Genomic DNA, 23,358 nt, shown 5'->3' on the forward strand with positions numbered 1-23,358 from the left:
CCTCCCTGTCTCTGTGTCCATCTCTCTGCGCTCAAACCCAACAACCCACGGTTTACCACAACGTGGTCTACAGTTGTTGGATGTACTGACAAATTCTCTAAAATGACGTTGGAGGCAGCTTATGGTAGAGAAATTAACATAAAAATATCTGGCAACAGCTCTGGTGGACATTCCTACAGTCAACATGCCAATTGCACACTTCCTAAAAACTTGAGACATCTGTGGCATTGTGTTGTGTGACAAAACTGCACATTTTAGAGTGGCCTTTTATTGTCCCCAGCACAAGGTGCACCTGTGTAATGATCATGCTGTTTAATTAGCTTCTTGATATGCCACACCTGTCAGGTGGATGGATTATCTTGGCAAAGGAGAAATGCTCACTAACAGGGATGTAAACAAATTTGTGCACAGAATTTGAGAGAAATAAGCTTGTGCGAATGGAACATTTCGGGGATCTTTTATTTCAGCTCATGAAACATTAGACCAACACTTTACATGTTGCGTTTATATTTTTGTTCAGTGTATTTATTATAGCAATAATAAACATGTTACTTGATCTAATGTCTCATCAACCTTGGAATTCACAAGGCAATTCCTGGTTGCTATGCAGTTGCTATGCTACAGGGGTTGGAAGTGGATTTCCTCATATGCAATTTAAGTCAATCTGGATACATCCCAAATGGCACCCTATTCCCTATATAGTCCACTCCTTTTGACCAGAGCCTTATGGGTCCTGGTCAAAAGTGGTGCACTATAAAAGGAATAGGGTGGCATTTGGGGGACACACCTTGAGCCGTTAAATCCCAACTCCTCTCAGGCTTGGAAAACAGTCTTCAGAGAGTAACATTTTGAAAACATTTAAATACAATTCTTTAAACCTTTGTATGTTTAAACAGCATGTACAGTACTTACAATGTAACACACAGAAAGAAGGCCACCTTGAGCCTTATTGCTACAATCACTACAGTGATACACGGTTGTTAATGTGTTGAATGATGACTGGCACACAGATGAACAGTTTACAACTCGCTGCTTCTCACAGAGTTAAAAGGCAGAGAGCAAGTGTATGTGTGTGTGTGTGTGTTATTTCTTCCTAGAATCCCATATCCTCTAAGTCTGATAAGGGTGCTCCTCTCGTTCGCATCCCAAATGGCACCGTATCTCCTATATAGTGCACTACCTTTGACCAGATGGGCCCTGTCCTGTGTTCATGGTTCCTTCAGAGAGTTGATGTGGGCACAGAGTTTGAGGGCGGGTCCTAGTTTGATGTTCATGGCTGTCATCAGGTGATCCTCTGTCAGCAATAGGAGGGCCTGGCCGTCAATCTCGTGGGAACGGAACTCCTCTGATATGTCCCGCCCACCTAGAGGAGGAGGAGGAAGAGGGTGGAGAGAGAGGAGGAAGAGGGTGGAGAGAGAGGGGGAAGAAAGAAGAAATTGGGGTGAGAGGAAGAGGAAGGTGGAAAGAGAGGAGTTTAGGGCCAGGAGATGTGACCTGAGCAAGAAAAACTCCTGGCCCCAGTGATATTGTATAAGATATGATATGTACATCCATTACAGTATTGGCTACAGCAGCTTTAAGTCCCCCCTGGTATGACATATTCATGATACCTGGTAGAGAGTTGATGTAGGAGCAGACTTGTTCCACGCTCCACTGTGTTGGATTGTCACTACATTCTTGTCTTCCTCCTGCGGTCTGTTCACCAGAGGATATGAACGTATCTTTTCTCTGTCTTCCCTGCTCCCTCTCTCTCTCCCTCTCTTCCTGCCGGCGCAGCCTGGTGATCATGGGGACAGGGGGCTCATCTTCCTCTTCCCCTTCTCCCCTCAATGTTCTCTGTGTCTCCTCAGAGCCGTAGGGCCCCTGCACCTGCAGTGGAAAACCCAACATGACCATGATCAGACGTTTACCTATGTAACACTCTGAGTGATAACAGTTTGGGGTTTCATACTGTAAGTAGACCAGAGAATTGCAAAGTTGTTTATCCATTCTGTCTGTCCGATTGACCTAGCCTGGTTTCAGATTTGTTGTCCCCCAGGATGAAATTGGGGAGGGGACTGTAGATCTGTCTCTGTGCGGCCATTCATTTGTGCGTTAGTCACACGCGATATCTCAGACAGCACTGGCCCGATTTTGACTAAACTTGGGTGAATTATGCATCTTGCCATAGAGATCCGGCATTTACAAAATTACACTGATTGCCCCAAGACGGGAGCTATAGTTATTAACAGAAATGTCTTAGTTACACGCGATATCTCAATTGGCCCAAGGCTGCATCATTCGTGGGGGATGACATTTTTACTGTTGCCTTGTTTGTGTTGTTTTGCAAACTGTCTTGTCATGACTGGCGTTGACAATGACCATAGGATAGCTGGCTAGATATGCTAAATCTGGGACCAGGCTATGACATCTGACCTGTCTGAGGAGGAAGTGTTCTCTGGTGCCCCCGTTGACCCTCCCTGGGGGTCGTCCTCTTCGGCCCATCGGCCTGTGGCCCCAACGACTGGCCTTGTCCACCTTCAACACGCTCAGACGCTTCGTACAGCTCACATTGAACCTGACAGGAGGGGGGAGGGGACAGAGAGAGAGAGAGAGAGAGAGAGAGAGATGAGATCTGTAGATAAGGTTTCTGGAGTTTAGCCATCCAGGGGAGATATTCCACAGAACACCATAACATCCCAAAAATTCTAGTTGGGGTGTCTAGATTCCCCTTGATCCTGGAAGAGAACAGTTACATATGGTTTTTAAATACAAGTCCACATCTCGGCTTCAGGGGCTTAATCTGGGTCGGGAATAATGTTGCAAAATTCTGGTAACGTTACCAAAATTCAGATTTTTCAAGAAAACAGATAGGCAGATTCCTGGAATCAGGAGTGAATAACCAGGAACTACAGGAATCTTCCAACTGGGATATCTGGAAAACCCAGGAATTCTGCAACCCTATAGGGGAAACAGGACTCACCTCCTGACACAGGTCATGGAGCAGAATCGTTTGGATCGGAGGAAGGTGTGAACGTAGCCTCTCTTCCCACAGAACTCACACTGCAGCACATCTACCAGGCTCTCAGCAGTAGGCTCTATAGTACAGCAGGAGATGATAAGCTGTTAGACAGACACACAGACAGATGGACGGACACAGACACACACACACACACACCGGTACTGACCGTCCTGGGTAGGGGTATCATCCATGTCTGAGTCATTGTCTGGCTGCTCAGCATCCATCAGGCTCTCCTCTGGCCCTAGACCCCCATTGGTTCTCATCTCAGACACTCGATCCCCATTGGTTCTCATTTCAGGAGCCGAATCCTTATTGGATCTCATCTCAGGCGTTGGATCCCCATTGGTTCTCACCTCCCGGGCTTCAGGAAGCGTGGCCTGCTGGTCCGCCCCCAAAGAGGAACGGCCCATCTGAAGCAGGAACACACCACTGGATCACATACACAACATATACCACTATAGAGGGCTGAACATAATGCTTACTAATCCACTACCAGTGGGAGACTGCTTGTTCAAGCGGACATTTTATATCTGGGAGGTTGGGGGTTCTTGATGCAGTGCTCTCACAGTGAGGGAGAGTGACGCATGAGGTGTGACTGGGACTAAGCTACTAGCTAGCTTATTTGGTTTCTTGGAAGATGTGGGAATGTATGTTTTTGGTTTCCCATTGGTTCTGGGAACGAAGCAATACATTTTACATTACATTTTTACATTTTAGTCATTTAGCAGACGCTCTTATCCAGAGCGACTTACAGTTAGTGAGTGCATACATTCTTTTTTTTTTTTCTTTTTTTTTATTCTTTTTTTATATATATATATTTTTTTTTTCATACTGCCCCCCCCCGTGGGAATCGAACCCACAACCCTGGCGTTGCAAACGCCATGCTCTACCAACTGAGCTACATCCCTGCCGGCCATTCCCTCCCCTACCCTGGACGACGCTGTGCCAATTGTGCGCCGCCCCATGGGTCTCCCGGTCGCGGCCGGCTACGACAGAGCCTGGATTCGAACCAGGATCTCTAATGGCACAGCTAGCACTGCGATGCAGTGCCTTAGACCACTGCGACACTCGGGAGATGCATTTCTTGACCGGTAAAACTGAACGTTTTTTTAAACGTTCTGAGAATGGAAGTGGACATTTTGGATGCTGACCTTCTAGGCAGAGTTGCAAAGAAAAAGCCATATCTCAGACTGCCCATCTTAATCTTTTATTTTTATTGGCCAGTCTGAGATATGGCTTTTTCTTTGCAACTCTGCCTAGAAGGTCAGCATCCCTGAGTCGCCTCTTCACTGTTGACGTTGAGACTGGTGTTTTGAAGGTACTATTTAATGAAGCTGCTAGTTGAGGACCTGTGAGGCACCTGTTTCTCAAACTAGACACTAATGTATTTGTCCTCCTGCTCAGTTGTGCACCGGGGCCTCCCATTCCTCTTTCTATTCTGGTTAGAGCCAGTTTGCGCTGTTCTGTGAAGGGAGTAGTACACAGCGTTGTACGAGATCTTCAGTTCCTTACTTTTTCCCCCTTCCATTTTCTTCTTCCATTTTTGCGGTAATGCTGCAATTATTTGGTTGTAATTTTGGTTAGAGCAAACATTTCCATATATTTTTGTTAGCTGCATGTGCGACATAACTCCACCAGTCCTACCTATCTGATCTGAACACACTTAACAAGATAGAGGATAGAGAGAGTTTTGTTGATGCTAAGAACGGAATGTATATGTTTTTAAATAACATTCTTAGAACGTTACTAAAGTTTTTATGGAAAATGTTCTTAACGTTCTCGGAACAATTTAAGAACATGCAAAATAACCATGGGACAACCACGCTCTCACCAAGCTCTAAGAAACAAATGGTTCTCAGAACGTTATGTGCTAGCTGGGCTCAGTCGCAGGGCCGACTCCAGGCATAAGCGACATAAGCGGCCGCTAGGGGGCCCCGACCCCAAAAAAGGAACTCAGTCGGGGTCTCAACTTGCTGTTGAGAGTTAGAATAGTAGAATACACAAGGTGTATGTTAGTCACTCTCACTCAGATATAATTAACATGTCATAAGTCTTGGCAAAATGTGTGGAACTGCAGAAAACTTGGTTTAAAACTGCAACATTTTCTCTACACCCCATGCCAGAATGTGTAGAATTGCAGGAAATCAATCTCTCTCCGCCGTCAAGAGGGGGACCACTATACGATTTTGCCCGCTTGTTGGGGGGGGGGGGGGGGGGGCAACCAAATCTCGCTTAGGGCCCCCAAAAGGCTAGAGCTGGCACTGGCCTCAGTGCCTTTGGTGACAATGAACCAGGCCAGTGCCTGTGTACACTGTGGAGCTTGGTTAACACACCCACCAGTGGACATACCGGGATGAACGATACCGGGAACGGTACCGGGAGGAACGGCTGCAGGGCCTCTCTGACGACGAACCCCTCTATGATGTGAGTGAGGATGAGAGGTCTAGCTCTCTCAGGGCTCCCTGGTAGGGTGGCTGAGGCTGAGGGGGATTGGCCGGGGCTTCTTACCGCGGCCGAGGGCAGGAGGGGAGGGGGGGAGCAGCTGGTGTAAGAGGAGGAGTCTTGGGACGAGTGGATAACGGAGCGGCTGGACGGAGGGACGCAGGGGAAATCCAACCTGCCTGGTAGATGGAGCCGAGCATAGATAGAGAGAGGCAGTTAATGTATGTCAGTGTGCTTTATCGATTTAGTATACAAATAGTAAATAGTGCAAAAGGTAAAGTTAAGTAATAAAAAAAGTAAATGCTATTGTGCCGTGTACCTGTGCAGTTCTCTGTATGGGCGGGCTGTATGTCTTTACAGAGTCTGTCTGAACCAGCCGATGGAGAGAGTGTGGGTGGAGGGGTCGTCCTCTCCTCTCTCATCTCCTCTCTCATCTCCTCTGTCCTCTCCTCTGGGTTCTGGGTGCGTAGTGTGGCTGGCTTCACCTTCAGGTCCACAGCTACAGTCTGGGGCGGGGAGAGATTATGGAACGTCTGGGGAGGGTTCTGGAACGTCTGTGATAGATTCTGGAAAGTTTGTGGAGGGTGATGGTTCTGGAAAGGCATCTGGACCAGCGCCTCTGCCACAGGCAGCTCTTCCGACACCAGAACCCCAGTGGACTGCACTGCCAGGGCTTGGACTGTGCGCAGGGACAACCTCTGGAGGGAGGCCGGTGGAGACTGGAGCAGCCTGGGGAGAGAGGCCTGGGAGATGGGGCCAAGACGCAGGGTGGGGGGCTGGAGCTGGGGCTGGCGGTGGAGCTGGGGCTGGGGCTGGAGCAGGCTGGGACACAGAAGAGGTGGAGGGGCTGATGATGAGGATACTACCACTGTCTGCTGGGTAGGGGGAGGGGTGGGCGGCTCACAGGAAGAGGAGAGGACTGGAAGGCCATCCCCAGGTTGGGATTGGACAGTGGTGGTGGTGTGGGTGGGAGTGGCCAGGGGCTGGAGGGTAAGAGGGAAGAGAGAGGGGGAAGTGTCTTGGGGTGCAAGGCGCAGGGCGATAGGGTGCAGCTGCCGGTGGGATCCTGCTATGGTCTGCTGGATGATGAGCTGGTGTTGGTGCTGGTGGGGTGCCCCCTTATGGCTCGGAGGACAGTGCAGCTGGTGCCTAACCACAGCATGGGATTGGACAGGAGTGTACGACGCTGAAATAGAACCACATGATTATACCTGAAGGTGGTCTAAACCTGCACTAGGTTGGAACAAAATGTACGACGCTGGAGTTGAAATAAAACCATGTTAACAGACGAAAGTGATTGAGACATTAATATGTGTTGTAAACCTCCTCTGGGCTGGAACAAAAGCCTGCCTCAGGACCAGTATTATTTAAGAACACTGATACGAAACCAACAGAGCACAAAAGTTGTGACCCTGCCATGGTGACTGACTTACCTGGCGCGATAAGCTGGTTTGCTGATGTTAGCCTGGTGACGTCAGCCAGTCGAGGCTCAGCTCCAGAGGTTTCTGTGGAGGGGTCATACTGCTGACTGGACCTCAGGGGACAGATGGACATCTTGGGCAGAGAGGAGACCAACGTCTGGGGCTGGGTGGAGAACGGCTTCAACAGGACACTCTGGGCAGTGGCCAAAGCCCCTGGGAGATGGGCCTGCACAGCGAGGCTGTGGACCTGAGAGAGGAAACGCAGTATTATTATATACGTAAATCTAAATGTCTCTGAGAAAGTGCTTGATATAAAAACATATCATGTGGATATCATGTGGTGTCCCACAGGGTTCCATACTGGGGCACTACTGTACCTGATATACAGTGAGGGAAAAAAGTATTTGATCCCCTGCTGATTTTGTACGTTTGCCCACTGACAAAGAAATGATCAGGCTATAATTTTAATGGTAGGTTTATTTGAACAGTGAGAGACAGAATAACAACAAAAAAATCCAGAAAAACGCATGTCAAAAATGTTATAAATTGATTTGCATTTTAATGAGGGAAATAAGTATTTGACCCCCTCTCAATCAGAAAGATTTCTGGCTCCCACGTGTCTTTTATACAGGTAACGAGCTGAGATTAGGAGCACAGTCTTAAAGGGAGTGCTCCTAATCTCAGCTTGTTACCTGTATAAAAGACACCTGTCCACAGAAGCAATCAATCAATCAGATTCCAAAGAGCACTCCAAGGATGTCAGGGACAAGATTGTAGACCTACACAAGCCTGGAATGGGCTACAAGACCATCGCCAAGCAGCTTGGTGAGAAGGTGACAACAGTTGGTGCGATTATTTGCAAATGGAAGAAACACAAAATAACTGTCAATCTCCCTTGGCCTGGGGCTCCATGCAAGATCTCACCTCGTGGAGTTGCAATGATCAGCTGGGACCATAGTCACCAAGAAAACAATTGGTAACACACTACACCATGAGGGACTGAAATTCTGCAGCGCCCGCAACGCCAGCAAGGTCCCCCTGCTCAAGAAAGCACATATACAGGGCCGTCTGAAGTTTGCCAATGAACATCTGAATGATTCAGAGGATAACTGGGTGAAAGTGTTGTGGTCAGATGAGACCAAAATCGAGCTCTTTGGCATCAACTCAACTCGCCGTGTTTGGAGGAGGAGGAATGCTGCCTATGACCCCAAGAACACCATCCCCACTGTCAAGGGGGGGAACATGTGCTTTGGGGGTGTTTTTCTGCTAAGGGGACAGGACAACTTCACCGCATCAAAGGGACGATGGACGGGGCCATGTACCGTCAAATCTTGGGTGAGAACCTCCTTCCCTCAGCCAGGGCATTGAAAATGGGTCGTGGATGGGTATTCCAGCATGACAATGACCCAAAACACACGGCCAAGGCAACAAAGGAGTGGCTCAAGAAGAAGCACATTAAGTTCCTGGAGTGGCCTAGCCAGTCTCCAGACCTTAATCCCATAGAAAATCTGTGGAGGGAGCTGAAGGTTCGAGTTGCCAAACGTCAGCCTCGAAACCTTAATGACTTGGAGAAGATCTGCAAAGAGGAGTGGAACAAAATCCCTCCTGAGATGTGTGCAAACCTGGTGGCCAACTACAAGAAACGTCTGACCTATGTGATTGCCAACAAGGGTTTTGCCACCAAGTACTAAGTCATGTTTTGCAGAGAGGTCAAATACTTATTTCCCTCATTAAAATGCAAATAAATTTATAACATTTTTGACATGCGTTTTTCTGGATTTTTTTGTTGTTATTCTGTCTCTCACTGTTCAAATAAACCTACCATTAAAATTATAGACTGATCATGTCTTTGTCAGTGGGCAAACGTACAAAATCAGCAGGGGATCAAATACTTATTTCCCTCACTGTATATTCAGGTAATTGCAACTTAATCATGTCGAGCAATGACATGTCAAGTCAGATACATTCCACTTAGCAAACACCTTTATCCAAAGCGACTTACAGTGCAGTGAGTGCATAGGCTTACATTTTTTGTATAAATAACATGTCAGCAGCATTGAGATGTAAACTCCTGCTGTGCTGTCCTCGGATGACAGCCTAGTTCGCTTGCCAGGCATGTAAAACCTAGCAATGCTTAACCTTTCACCTTTGACCCTTGCCCCTGGTGGCGGTTGCTGACCTGTGAAGCGGAGAGTTGAGAGGAGCTGCAGCAGACAGAAGGGAGGTCAGACTGAACTGCTGCCACCGTGACCGCAGGGGTCAGAATCAACTTACAGAGACAGAAGAGAGAGAGAGAAGACAGAAGCAAGGGAAAAGACAAAGAAGAAAGAGAAAAGAGAATAGAGCAGGAAAAAGTTAGTGGAAAGACCCAACGGGAAAGAAAAAATGTTGGAAAACATCAGTGGAAAAGGAGACATGCTTACTTATTTTTACTTCCCATGATCTTTGGGCAAGTAGATAGTTTATCATGCGCTACAAAGCTGTTACAATAAGAGAGAGAAGGTAGGTACCATCTGGGTGCGAAGGTACATCTGGGCTTGGTTACAGGAAGCAGAGCAATTCCCCAGGAGCATGGCCTGCTGGGTAATCGTGCCTGTGGTGGAGCTGGAACTCTGAGAACAACCAATCAGCTGGCCTGTTACTGGAGAGGCTGGGAGGGTGATCTGGGGACAGACAGAATTGGAGTGATCTTACTAGGCATTGGTAGTCTTGGTAGTCATGATACCAGAGTGCTCAACTTACAGAGGTACCAGTTGACTGGGGCACCGTGGTGTTGGCAGCAGGGGGTAAGGAAGGGGACTGCCTGTTACTGGGTGGCTGTTGCTGCTGCAGCGCAGCTGTCTGCAGGATGATGTGTTGCTGCTGGGCCGCGTACATCTGCTGCAGGTACTGAGCTGCCATGGTCTGGGACCTGCTGTGGATGGGCTAGAGAGAGAGACAGCAGAGAAACAATACTCATATTGTGTCGCTGGGAATGTTTCGGTGACTACTACGCTCACCAGAGCTGATGACTCATGTTAGCTCCCAGAACTAATGCCTCAGCTTTAGCTCAGCACGTGCATGATCAGGGTTCGATACCAGGCATGCTGAACGACCCAGGTTTGGTCAAGATAACACTCTTCCCAGCTAGCACATTTGGTTCCTTGGAAGTTGTGGGAATGTCTTTTTTTGGTTTCCCATTGGTTCAGGGAACGAAGCCATACGTTTTCTGACTGGTAAAACTGAATGTTATTTTTTTACGTTCTGAGAACGGAAGTGAATATCTTGCCTGTTCTGGGAACATACATTTTTAGGTTGTAGGAAGGTTCTGAGAATGTTCTCCTGGGAGGTTTTATTAATGTTCTGAGAATATAAATCATTTGAAGGTAATTAAATAACGTTCTGAGAACATGTTTCAATAAGACTTTTAATAACACTGCTAGCTTAGTTTGGGTTTACAGTTTTGAAGCACAGATAGGACACATGGAAATTCATTTGCTTAGGCATTAATCATGCAAACACATTTCTTTTTTATTGTGGCACAGCGTCAGTGAGATTCTAACCTATTACCTTCTGTTCTCTATCTATGGAATTAGTCCACTGAGCCACCAGGATGGAGCTAGCATTAGAGGTCTTTACGGATCCACCTACACCCGAATACCCGAGACCTGAGCAGGTCCGGATCCAGAATTCAAAATAATGTCACACGTCTGGGTCGGATCTGATATTATTGTCACGGGTCTTGGGTATGTGTAATTTTAACTGACTTTTCCGGAAGGATCCGTATAGATCCGAACGTGACAGCTGCAATAGAGAGAGAGAGAAATGTTATAATTTATGCGGCTGCTCGTGCTTTTCACGAGAGTGGAGCGTGTAGCTTGTTGTTAGCCAATCATAAGTCATTATAGTGGCAATAGGCTACATAAGTCATCATAGCGGCAATAGGCTAAGTTAGGAGATATCGAATCCTCCATGCTCCCTGTGTCACTCAATCACAGTATTGCCCCACCCCCGCCTGCTAGAGCTGGCTGCATCACTCTCCCAGCTCTGTCTAATAAAGTAGCTTAAAAAATGACTTTTCTGCTGCTTCCCTCACTCGGATCGGACCGGGTCTGGATCCAACCAGGTCTATACGGAACGGGATTAGTTGTCCTCGGGTCCGTTCGAAACGTTCATTTTAGTCTATTCAAACAGACCCCATTTCAAAGGAAACAATAACTCATTAAGATCAGGTGTGGCCAATGAGTGGGCATGGCCAACACACCTGAACACACTTAACAAGATAGAGGATAGAGAGAATGTTTATGTTTTTAAATAACGTTCTTTGAACATTAGTAATGTTTTCTTGTGGTTTTAATGGAACATTTTCTTAATGTTCTGAGAACATGACTTTAAATAGAACAATGAGGAAACCTGCAGAAAACGTTATGCTGAAGTACTGAAATTCCTACCTAAGAAACATATGGTTCTCAGAATGTTATGCGCTAGCTGGGTATTCTGCACCATTCCCAGAACTTTGTGGGAAGGTTGTATGCAAAAGAACCATAGGACAACCACGCTCTCACCAAGCTCTAAGAAACATATGGTTCTCAGAACGTTACTGTATGTGCTAGCTTGGTTATGCTTAGAAGACTAGCCTTTGCTTTACATACAGATATGGCTTCATAGCTACATTTGATGCCACTCCTTGCCACTCCTGTCATTTGCCAAATATAATTTATGAACTTGAGGAGATCAGAGGATTTGATCCTGATTCGATAACCCTCACAGCTATCATCCAATGTTTATGCAAATTAGACTGATAGGAAAATGTTGGGCATTCTGACGTAATACATTTCATTGTAAACATAACCATTGGGCGCTGGGAGAACACAGGATTCCCATTTATTGCATTTTTACCACCAGCCAATGTGATCACATCGCACCAGAGAAGCTCTTGCCCTTAAAACTTCCCCGCCAGTTCATTGTGAACGCTGTAGCCTATTTTATATGCAGCAAGCAAGGTGCTTCTTTCCTCAAATATATATTTATTTTTTATTTGCTCAAAATAAGTGACCAAACTATATTGCTACTTCTGGGACACACAATTTCAATCTCTCCTTGTCCCAGTCTGTAATCCCAACATGTTTCAAGCTGACCCACATTGTCCCTGTTCCCAAGAACTCCAAGGTAACCTGCCTAAATGACTATCACCCTGTAACACTTACATCTGTAATTATGAAGTACTTTGAAAGGCTGGTCATGACACACATCAACACCATCATCCCAGACACCCTGGACCCACTCCAATTCGCATACCACCTCAACAGATCCACAATCTCAATTGCACTTCACACTGCCCTCTCCCACCTGGACAAGAGGGGAAATAACTATGTGAGAATGCTGTTCATAGACTACAGCTCAGCGTTCAACACCATACTCCCCTCCAAACTCATCACCAAGCTCGGGACCCTGGGACTGAACACCTCCCTCCGCAACTGGATCCTGGACTTCCTGATGGGCCAGCCCCAGGTGGTGATGGTAGACAATAACACCTCTGCCACACTGACCCTCAACACGGGGGCCCAGGTACTTAGTCCCCTCTTTTACTCCCTGTTCACCCACGACTGCGTCGCCATGCACGACTCCAACGCCATCATCAAGTCTGCTGACGACACGACGCTGGTAGGCCTTTTCACCGACGGCAATGAGACAGTGTGGCGCCAGGACAACAACCTCTCCCTTAACAGTAAGACCAAGGAGCTGATTGTTGACTACAGGAGAAAGAGGGGAGAGCACGCCCAATCCACATCAACAGGACTGTAGTGGAGCGGGTTAAGAGCTTTAAGTTCCTTGGCGTCCTCATCACTAAGGACTTAACATGGTCCACCCACACCCACACAGTCGTGAAGAGGGCACGACAGCGCCTCTTCCCCTTCAGGAGGCTGAAAAGATTTGGCATGGGCCATCGGATCCTCAAAAGGTTCTATAGTTGCACACAGGGGCGTCATGCATATTGGCATTTTTTTAAACACCTAAAACAGATTTTTCCTGTAATGTAGAGCCATAATCATTATGCTTAATTCTATGTTAATATGTTTATTTTTCTGCATATCTAAGCATACCTCTTGAGCTGTCTGTATCCTCCTGACAGGTGTTTATTTTTTAAAGAAACTAAATTTGCATCTCTGCTAAAATCTGTGTAAAAGATTCAAAGGAATGTGAGTATTATTCAGTACATTTAGTAATTGCTTGCTTTTCTAAAGTCTACCAACCTTGCCAGCAGGCATACCAGCTAAGATAGTTAGCAAGCTAGCTACTCTAACTTGGTAGCTAGTTATGAGATTGGGAACCTATCTGGGCTAGCTAAAGCCAATTTCATAAAATTGCTAGGTGGCTAGTAGTATTACAGAGAATGAACAACCAAACATTTTTTTTTTTTTTACAGGACAGATCTGAGGGGCCACATGCCTTTGTGTCCCCTATGGGCAAGACGCCTCTGGTTGCACATCTTGGCTGGCTGCATCACTGCTTGGTATGGGAAATGCACTTCCCTCGATCGCAAAGTGTTACAGAGGGTGGTGTGGACGGCCCAGTACATCACTGGGGCCGAGATACCTGCCATCCAGGACCTCTATATCATGCTGGTCAGAGGAAGGCACCAAAAATGGCCATAGACTGTTCACTCTGCTACCGTCCAGCAAACAGTACCGGAGCTTCGGCTCTCCAAGACAGCTTCTACCCCCAAGCCATAAGACTGCTCAATAGCCATAAGACTGCTAAATAGTTAATTAAATGGTTACCCGGACTATCTGCATTGACCCTCTATGAACACTCACAAGACTATATACAGTATACACACTATATACCCACTCACTCACACACACACACATACACTACATATGCACACACACACGCATAACACACACACGCATACTGACACAACACACACAAATACATGGACACACACACACACACACACTTTCACACTCATCATATGCTGCTGCTACTCTGTTCTTTATTCATACTCTTATGATTATCTATCCTGATGCCTAGTCACTTTACTCTGCCTTTATGGGCATATCTACCACAAATACCTCGTACCCCTTCACATTGATCTGGTGCTGGTACTCCCTGTATATAGCTTCCTTCTTGTGTTTTTATTCATCTTTCATTACTTTAAAAAATATATATATATTTTTACTCTGCATCGTTGGGAAGGGCTCGTAAGCAAGCATTTCACGGTAAAGTCTACACCCGTTGTATTCGGCGCTTGTGACAAATACAATTTGATTTGATTTTGACCATTGCCAAATGCGTCAGTTTAATGAATTGTGCAATAAAAAAAGTATAGTGCCTAGGCCTATTTAATGAAACCCTAGTGCTGTTGGCGTAGGCAACAGATCACAAAGCAAGACTTCCCCAATTTCCCACTGAGCTCCTTTTTGGAAATGGCAAGTTCACTTTCTCATCCATAACGTTAGTGACCAACTGCGCTGTCCAGCGTTGGAGCCCAGCAGCTCACATCAGCAGAATGGGGGGCCTTTTCATTACGAGGGACGTCTAACGTGGATCGCTAAAATAATGATTATGATCAATCACATTTCCTCAATTTATAAATAAGACCTATAGGGACAGCCACTGTATACATTTTGCAGCCAAGCACGAGTGATCACTGAAGCCTTTTATCGTCATGATGATTAAATATCTTCACACCTAGAATAAAAACCACCAGGCTTCCGTCTTAGACTCAATTGAATAAAACAATTATTACAGGGGGCTGTTTGGAAAAACTAAAAACAAATCTTCCTCTGGAATAAGGTACAATCTGGGATAATAATTACATAACCAACGTCTCTAGTAATACTATAGCTGTCTCAGTGAACATATAAGTCCCACTGTACCAGTGTTAATAACACGTTTGAAAGTGTTAAAGATTTAACTCTGTTGCATTGTCCCCCATTTAACTCGGAAAGTGTAAAATGTACACTATTTTCAGTGAACATATGCGTCCCACTGTAGGCCTACTAACATAACACGTTTGAAAGTGTTAAAGATTTAACTCTGTTGCAGTGTTCCCCATTCAACTCTTAAAGTGTTCAAATTAACTCGATTGTGATGTTTGCGTAGCTCTACTACAGTGTAAAACACAACACTTCATTTAGAGTAAACTGGACACACTTTGCTTAGTGCTGACGCTGTTAAACTTTCTCAGTGCAAGAAATGAACACCTGTAGTGTTACAGTAAATCATTTTTGGGTGTTGTTTTAAAACTGTATGGTGTAAAGCCTAATTTGCCTTTTCTTTTCTAGGGAATGTTTTGAGTTACCACCCATGACTGTACTTTTTTGTGACAGAGACATGGTTATTGAATTATTTCCTTATAAAGGCTTGTGACTTTCACCAAGTGAGTACCTAGGCGAATGCTACCATTCAAATTAAACTATGACAATACCATACATACTGTATATCATAAGGCAGGGCTGCCCAACCCTTTTCCTGGAGATCTACGGTCCTGTGGGTTTTCAGTCCAACCCTAATTTAACACACCTGATTCTACTTATTAGCTAGCTGCTCAACAAGACCTTAACTAGCTGAATCAGATATGCTAAATAATGGTTGGACTGAAAACCTACAGGACAGTAGATCTCCCTAAAGAGGGTTGGGCAGCCCTGTCATAAGGCCTTACTTTGATGGCCTAGTTTTACCATAACCCAGTGGTGTTAGGAAACTCCTGGTTTACAGGCCACATCAGGCCTCAAAGTCAAATTATGTTGGCTTGCAAAGTGGTGTTCAAATGAAGACAGTCTTTTTAGCTAACATTCTACTCCTTGCCAGTCCTGTCATTTGCCAAAGAGACGGGTCTTTCAGCAATCTCAACGTTTAATATGCAGTTCAATATGAGACACCGTTAGGATATCCAAAAGTTGGCATTTTTATTCACCCGCAGCCTGCATTCAGAATGACTGTCAGAGTTAGGATAGTTGATAAGAAGACTACCTAACCATTAAACCTGGAAAAACAATTTCAGTAACGGGTGCAAAAACTCTAACTAACTGATTGGATTAGTTTAGAAATATATATGTTATTTATCTTTGTGTAGCATATGATTAATCAATCAATGTACATGCAAAAACACAGATATTAAAAACAAGAATTAAAATATCTACTTGCTATAGTGCATGCTGGGAAATATGATAATGATGGGCGTGGTTTTGATGGGCTGTTTTACTCTCCAAAATGTAAAACAATAACTCTGGTTATTAACACCAACACTAGGGGTTATTTTAGACCACTGAGTGTTAATTTCACTCTTACAGAGTGAATGTAACTCCTGAATCAACACTAGAAATGTTACACTGAAAAATCAACACTGACCAATTTGCTGGGTTGGTCCTTTCAGGGTGTGTGTGTACTTCCTAAAGCAGCCTGTCTGGACTCCATCTCTTAACAAGAGAGGAGGGACAAATAATATAACTGAAATGAGCATTACAACGTTTTACACATGTAGGCCTAAGCAAGTCATGATGATTAGCATATGTGCGAGGAATGACGACAGGTGGCAGGTTTGCGTTTCTTTCCTCTCATTAATGGCATGCAACTGAAGCAAACTTGGCTCGATTGAATCTTGTAGGCTAATATTTTCCATATCATTATTTATCTCTCTCATTATGGAGTCCTCTAGACACTTTGAACAACATGATCTTCATTGACACTGCCTTCTCACAAGAGAATGATCGCAGCAGGTCATAACGATATTGTTTGTTGGTGTTCTTATTGCGGCAAATTTGCGCGCACCCCATGTTCCATAACATTGTTATGGAAAATATGAGTGTTGTTTTCAACTACCAATCAGCAACTGCAGTAAATTCGGCTACATTTTCAACGTTGAGAAGGAATGGAATGTTAGCTAAAACTGAAACCCAGACTAGTGGCTTCATTATTTGAAGTTCACCACACACACTGACACTGTCCCCTCTGTCTCCCTCCCTGTCCCCTATCTCACCTGAACCGCCTGGCTCTCTATAGGGGCGGTGCCCAGAGAGGTGGAAGGGGCCTGACTGCGTGGGGGCGTGGTGCTGGCTGTTGTCGTCATGGCGTTGTTGTTGGCAACCGCTGTAATTGCTTTGGTGTTAGAGGTGACAGTGACAGTAGCAGCAGTTCCATTGGTCTCACGCTCTCCTCCTCCCTCTGTCTTTTCAGGGCTCTGCCTGTCCATCATTCTACTGGTAAAATTAGGCTACTGTCTGTATCACTGGGCCAACTGGAAAGGACACACAGAAAACAGCTCTCTTAAAGTTTGTAAATAGCCTAAACATATTTGATTTGATTTGACATATGGGATGCTGGATGTATTTTTTGGAAAATAACATTTATATCTGGTGGCCTACTTTGTTCATAAAAAATAAAAAATAAAAATCCCACCTTCTACATCCCTAAGATAATATTTGTTGGGATGTAATTTTTCTGATAAATTGTCCCATCATAAAATAAATCTAATCATAGATGCATAGGCCTATCTATAACAATGTCAATGACAATTTCGTGCTGGGTGCATTTGAATACACTTGAGAAATGGGGCCCACTGGATCAAAGGGATGTGATGAAGATCGCTTGACTGGACCAAGACAGAGTGCTCCTCACGTGGCTATAAATCTAGAGGTTGATAGAAGTGAAGAGTTTCCATGCTCTGTGTGCACATTCTGCTCATTTCTTACAACCTTAAATCGAAGAAAAGTATTATTTTACATTCATAGGTCTTAAATTCACAAACGAGACATTGGGGCCAATGACCTCAGAAAAAAAAAGAATCCTTTAAAGATCTATAGATATGAAGGCCCCCAAGTTATGTCCCTGGACCCTGGTCACTAGAGTAGGCTATTTGTCTTAGTCATAAAGAATTATTTGCAAAAGTGTAATATATTTTAATGAAGTTTGTTTAATAAGACCCGAGCTGTATTAATTGCATGTTTTTAGGTTTTCAACTGACCTATTCAATTTATTGAAAGAAGCTCATGATCAGCCCAGAAATAGCAAATCAGAAACCGGGTCTTGTACGCCTAAACAAGGAATTGTACTAAAATCAGGTCGACATTAAGTTCTTATCGAGCAATTGTTCGTTGGGTTTTTTCCTTTGATCTGCTGCGTTTTCAACGAAATCATTCAGTTTTGTTAATTTCCTTGTCATAATGGTAGTACATTTCTGTTTTTGAATTTCTCCCCATATGACCTTGACATTTTCCAAGTTTTTCCATGTTTGAAATGATCGAAATTCAATAGCCTATAGCCTAATATATATATATAGGCCTTGCAATCAATATACATTGCAATCAGATCAGAAATTTATTTTGATAAAGCCTCTGCGCTTGGATGTCATGTTGATTAGTATAGCCTACTCATCAGGTTTATATAGCCTACACTTAAAAATACTGGAAGAATCTGAAAAACAGGCTATATCAAATTAAATGTATCCAGCATTTGAATTGTTGAATGAAATTTAAAGAAAATTACACAAACCTTCAAAATGAAGTGGCCTAGTTTGAAATAGGCTATTTTGTCCACATGTTTTACATGTAGCCTAATTTGCGTAAATAAAGTATAGCCTACTTTAATTTGCTCAAAACATTTTGGTAAAAAGGGACCATTTGAGACAGAATAGATTGCTGATATTGATTATGTTCCAATTCCTGATGCTATACTATTTCATTTTCAAACATGTATGTAGTTTTTGTGCAACACACACCTAACGCTCGACCGAGAAAATATTCCAAACCCTATAGCCACAAACATGCACTGACAAGCAGACTGCTGAATTTTACAAACATTTTCATTCAGCAATAGCAATGCATCAAATCCGTTATGCAATTTAAAATCTTTGAACAATTGTCGTTAAATCATGTGCGGAATGTATTTAATTGGGCAATTCATGCATTGGGCTACAGGCACCCCTTTTGGCCTTTTCTCGCTGGATGTACAGTGCTGGCAACTATAGGCTGCAGTAACCTACCTATACGATAATTTATTTATTCATTATTCTAAATCAAAATCGTATAATAATTCTACATAAAATATATTCTGTTTGGGCATCATCCTCTATTTCCTCGGCCAATTCTATAGCCACCTATAAGAGCCTTATATATGCACCATGCACAATCGTTCACCTATCATTAGCGTTACCTGGCTGGATTTGTTATTAGACCTGACCCATGGCGAAGTGACCGAACGAAAACCCACCGGTTCAGACTGTCACAATCCCAGTCATGTTCTAATGCGTCAAGCCTGTACTGCTAAAATGGAGAGAAAAACAAATAGGCCGGACGGAATGAAAACCCAGACACAGCACCACTTGCAGTGCGGGAGGACCTTACACAGTAGAGCAAGATGGGTTAGTGTGAAAAGCTCATTTCTCATTTTGGAGACTCAGTCAAGGTTTTATTCAACATGCAACAAACAACAAATATCAAGTCAAGTTCAAGCTGTGTCACGAAACGCAGTATAAAGGTAGCCTTGTGGAGTCTGGGGACCTATTCCTACACATTAATTATGTTACTGGCAGTATCTACTGTAACACTATCACCACTAGGGGGCACAAGACTCGGGAAAAGAGGCCCCAGCTTTTCCTCAGTCCTCAGCTTCATTAGCCTATATATATATATACACAAATACATATATGTATGTATGTGTGTGTTTTATTGTCACATACACCGGATAGGTACAGATTGGTGCAAATGTCTTGTTTTTACATATATAATGACCATACATAAATAATGATTAGTCCATGATGATCAAACAGAGAAATGCTGGTATGTGTCATGCTCATGTATTACATTTTACATTTTAAATTTTAGTCATTTAGCAGACGCTCTTATCCAGAGCGACTTACAGGTAGTGAGTGCATACTTTACAGTCTTCTATGACTGTAAAGTGGTTTAGTTTTGTATGGCAAATGTAGCCAAAACGACCCAATTGTATTTCCAAAATATGAATTTTATTTCAAGAACTACATTTCCAACTACCACATTATATTTTTATAGAAAATAAATTATATGTATAAATGGCCATGTACAATTTTTCCCATTGACCCCCCCCCCCCTTTCATTTCAGTTGGTACAATCGGAATGCTGAACACATTCACATTTACAGCATTGTGTTAAAAATAACATTTACTCCTTGTCTATCATTACAATATATGACATTCATATGATTCGCCTTGTATTTATATGTTCCATTTACCGAATATTATCTACGATCAGACAGTGTATCTTCTTGTTTAGTTTGTTGATTCAAGTAGTTTTTGGCCCCTCCTACATTCCGCTAATGGATTCGTCCGTCGTGAGGCCTTTTTGCAGTAGGGAATGTTGTTTGGCGGACTCCTGAAGTTGTACATTACTTTGTCTGGATTTTGTAAAATTAAGAAAACTCGAATTGTTCGTTTCCATAGCTAGTCAGCTATCTAATTGTTTTGTCTATCTAGGCAAGTTACAGAGGAGATCGTTTTGGGCGTGGTACACAGCTAAGTTAGTCGCAGCCAGAAGGAAAGCAGCTTCTGCGAGCGGAGTTCGGAATCCGAGAGTTTATGATGCCGACGTTGCGGGACAGCACCATGTCTCACCCCGGCGAAAACCCTCACCAAGTCCGGGTAAAAGCTTACTACAAAGGGTAAGTAGACTGTTACGGTTTGTGTAATTTGTATCGGAATAAAGCACTTCGTTATTTGACTCGTTAGGAAGTTGGGCTAGGCTTTATTAGCCAGTCAGTTAGCTTTTTAGCTAAGTTAGCTCGCTAGCAATAGATAACGTTATAAACTTGACAGACAAGTGAAACTGTCAAGAAATGTAGTTGGCTAGCTGTTGCTAACTTAACTAGCTACTTAATGTTGGCCAGTATAATTTATGCACGTTCTCAATATGAATCTATTTTTAGCAAGTGAAGCTTCCATTGTTTATGGCTTGGTAGCTAGCTACAGGTTCTGAGACATGACTAAGCTACATTGAATTTACTTAGCTAGCTAGCTAAGTGGCTAACGTTAACCAGCTAGCTGATGTTTTTGACGATGAAGTTAGCCTAGTTAGCTGGATGTTTGATACTCATCATGTGTCCTCATAGCCAGCTAACTTTACTGTACTGAACCTGGTGAGTTATTGTTGTCACAGCTGAAATTACAGTATTTCAATCATTGATGTAAAACAAACGTTGACAGCATCCTGTGAGATTATTATTATTATTGGATGTAATCTCGGATTTGTTTTATTTTCTTTGACATAGATAGGTGAGAGCCTACAACAATTAGATAAACCTAATGTTCATGATTACATGATTATGCTACTATTTGGGCTGTAGCTAGTTATTTATAGTCGGTGAATAGTGGACCTAGTAATTGTATTCAGAGATGGAAATCATTTGTCACACACAGGAGTTGCCATGACACTCCTCGTTGTGTGATGGAGTCTGTGATTGTTGTTTTTCCCAGAGAGAGACTGACCAAACGTGTATTACCAGTAACTTCTGCCAGACCTGTTGTATTTCCCACTCACTCTAGTTACTGCCCTGCCAGCACTGTAGTTACTGCCCTGCCAGCACTGTATTGTCCCTGGATACTAAAACGTATTTTTTTTCTGGAAACAGATAACGTTTTTTGCTTTAACTTGGCCAGGTCGCAGTTGTAAATGAGAACTTGTTCTCAACTGGCTTACCTGGTTAAATGAAGGTAAAAAAAAATAAAAGCATCCTAACTATTTCTGAGAACAATGCCTTGGAAGGTCGAGTATGTGGGGAATCTGGGATGAAACATTTCATTGGTTGGTCAAGTGCAGTGATAGGTCACACATCATCAAGCCAGCCAGGCAAGGCCTAAATCAGCATTGGCAGTTGTACATATACATTTGCGAAGGATAGGGGTAAAGGGAATTTGAGTGGAAAAGCTAATCTCTGTTAGCCTAGATCCAATCAGAATTTTACTGTTTCAGTCATGAATAAAACAGAACAATTCAGATTGGATCCAGGCTTACATCATACACTAGTTGGCTCTCATCCGAAACTCATTTTTGATTCTAACCATCAAGCCTGGTCCTTTATATCTGCTGCACTTTGTATCAGAGTCATATAATGTATTCATGGCTCTGCTTTGACTACACAGTAGGTTTCCCAAACTCAGTCCTCGGGACCCCTAGGGGTGCACGTTTATTTTTTTGCACTAGCACTACAAAGCTGACTCAAATAATCAACAAATCATCAAGCTTTTATAATTTGAATCAGCTGTTTAGTGTTAGGGCAAAAAACTAAACGTGTACCCCTTGGGGTCCTGAAGAAAGAGTTTGGGAAACGCTGCAGTATAATAATGGCCAGTTTGACAGAAGAGAGATGGCAATAACAAGCACTGCCCTCTATCTCCATTCACTTTCATAGTCTCATTCAAACAGACACACACTGCTGTCAGCCAGCCTTCCAGTCAAGGCCAGCAGCAGGCAGGGTCTGGTCTGGTGATATGTGGTGTCAGGCTGTGGCAGGCTCTGCTTGTCACTGTCATTACTCTTCATTAACACTGCTATAGAGGGAGTAGTGGTTAGAATAGAGAGGCATGGCGGCTGGGAACGGATACTGGATGCAATGATGATACAATAAGCTTAGTAACTATTAATGTATAGTACATTTGAGTAATGATACAACAACCTTTTTCCAATTATTTTAAGTCACCTGACCGACACTGACAGTGGAATGTTCATAGACATCACTCATCAAGTTTCTGGTTTTAATGCTTTTAAAAATATTTTTCAGTCTCTGGGCCTATTTGTAAGCCTGTCTGCTGTCTTAGTTTTAACGCAACATCAATTTGTTTCAGGTGTTTCAATGTCACCACCAAACATCAGCTGTTATCAACTTCCTCTTTGTAAAGTAAACATTATGAAGCATGAGCAATGAATTCCTTTAGGATTTTATTCAGCAGCAGTGGCAAAGTTGGGGGGGGGGGATTCTACACAATTCAACACATTTTGCCGTGGGGCTGAGAGAACATTTTACAGTTTTAAAGCTAGTTTCCTGCAATTCTACACATTTTGCCATGCCTTATGCTGTGTTCTTATGCTGTCTGAGTGACTCAAACATTATAACAAAATCAATGGGGGCCCCATGACATGACATTTTTGGAATTCTTGATTATCCTTGACTGTCTATTTTTTTTATTTAGGTGATTGTTAGTTCTCAAAGATGATCTTATTTAATTATATATTGCTCCACTATCTTTTCTTCATACTTTATATCAGATTTTAGTCGTTTTAAGTTTACACTGAAAACATTGTACCATCCCAAAGGTTTATAAAAAACACACACAAACATTTTAAAATGTTGAATATTTGGCGGCCACAATTTAGCAGCGGCGGTGCACCTCTGCTAGATGCATGTAGGGGAAACACTGCACTAGGGCTGACCCCATTTAGTCGACTGATTGTTTTGTCAATAGGCTGTTGGTCGACCAAGATCTTTTTGTCGAGCAGTCGCAAATATATATATATATTTTTTATGGCACATGAGACACCTGTC

The 23,358-nt window shown here is 43.5% G+C and overlaps 2 protein-coding genes across 2 annotated transcripts in view; one reads left to right on the top strand and one right to left on the bottom strand.

Annotated features, from left to right (window-relative positions):
* Positions 1–1,208: 1,208 nt before the first annotated feature.
* On the bottom strand, positions 1,209–17,044 carry LOC311146719 (polyhomeotic-like protein 3; the record flags this gene model as incomplete). The annotated part of the gene is made up of 12 exons (XM_084183277.1): positions 1,209–1,363; positions 1,611–1,869; positions 2,416–2,557; positions 2,963–3,077; positions 3,168–3,411; positions 5,339–5,622; positions 5,763–6,629; positions 6,877–7,111; positions 9,044–9,133; positions 9,375–9,527; positions 9,607–9,789; positions 16,829–17,044. The coding sequence occupies 12 exons, from the start codon at positions 17,042–17,044 to the stop codon at positions 1,209–1,211; spliced, it is 2,943 nt and encodes a 980-aa protein (XP_084039403.1).
* A 3,112-nt stretch (positions 17,045–20,156) lies between these two features.
* The window catches only part of LOC311147139 (protein kinase C iota type), a 59,370-nt gene continuing 56,168 nt past the window's right edge, over positions 20,157–23,358 (top strand). The window contains exon 1 of the mRNA XM_084183766.1: positions 20,157–20,481. Within this exon, the coding sequence (XP_084039892.1) occupies positions 20,399–20,481 (83 nt within the window). The 5' untranslated portion in view covers positions 20,157–20,398. The remainder of the gene's footprint in view (positions 20,482–23,358) is intronic.

The sequence above is a fragment of the Coregonus lavaretus genome (genome assembly GCF_964263955.1).
Source record: "Coregonus lavaretus genome assembly, chromosome: 19".
Taxonomy (NCBI): domain Eukaryota; kingdom Metazoa; phylum Chordata; class Actinopteri; order Salmoniformes; family Salmonidae; genus Coregonus; species Coregonus lavaretus.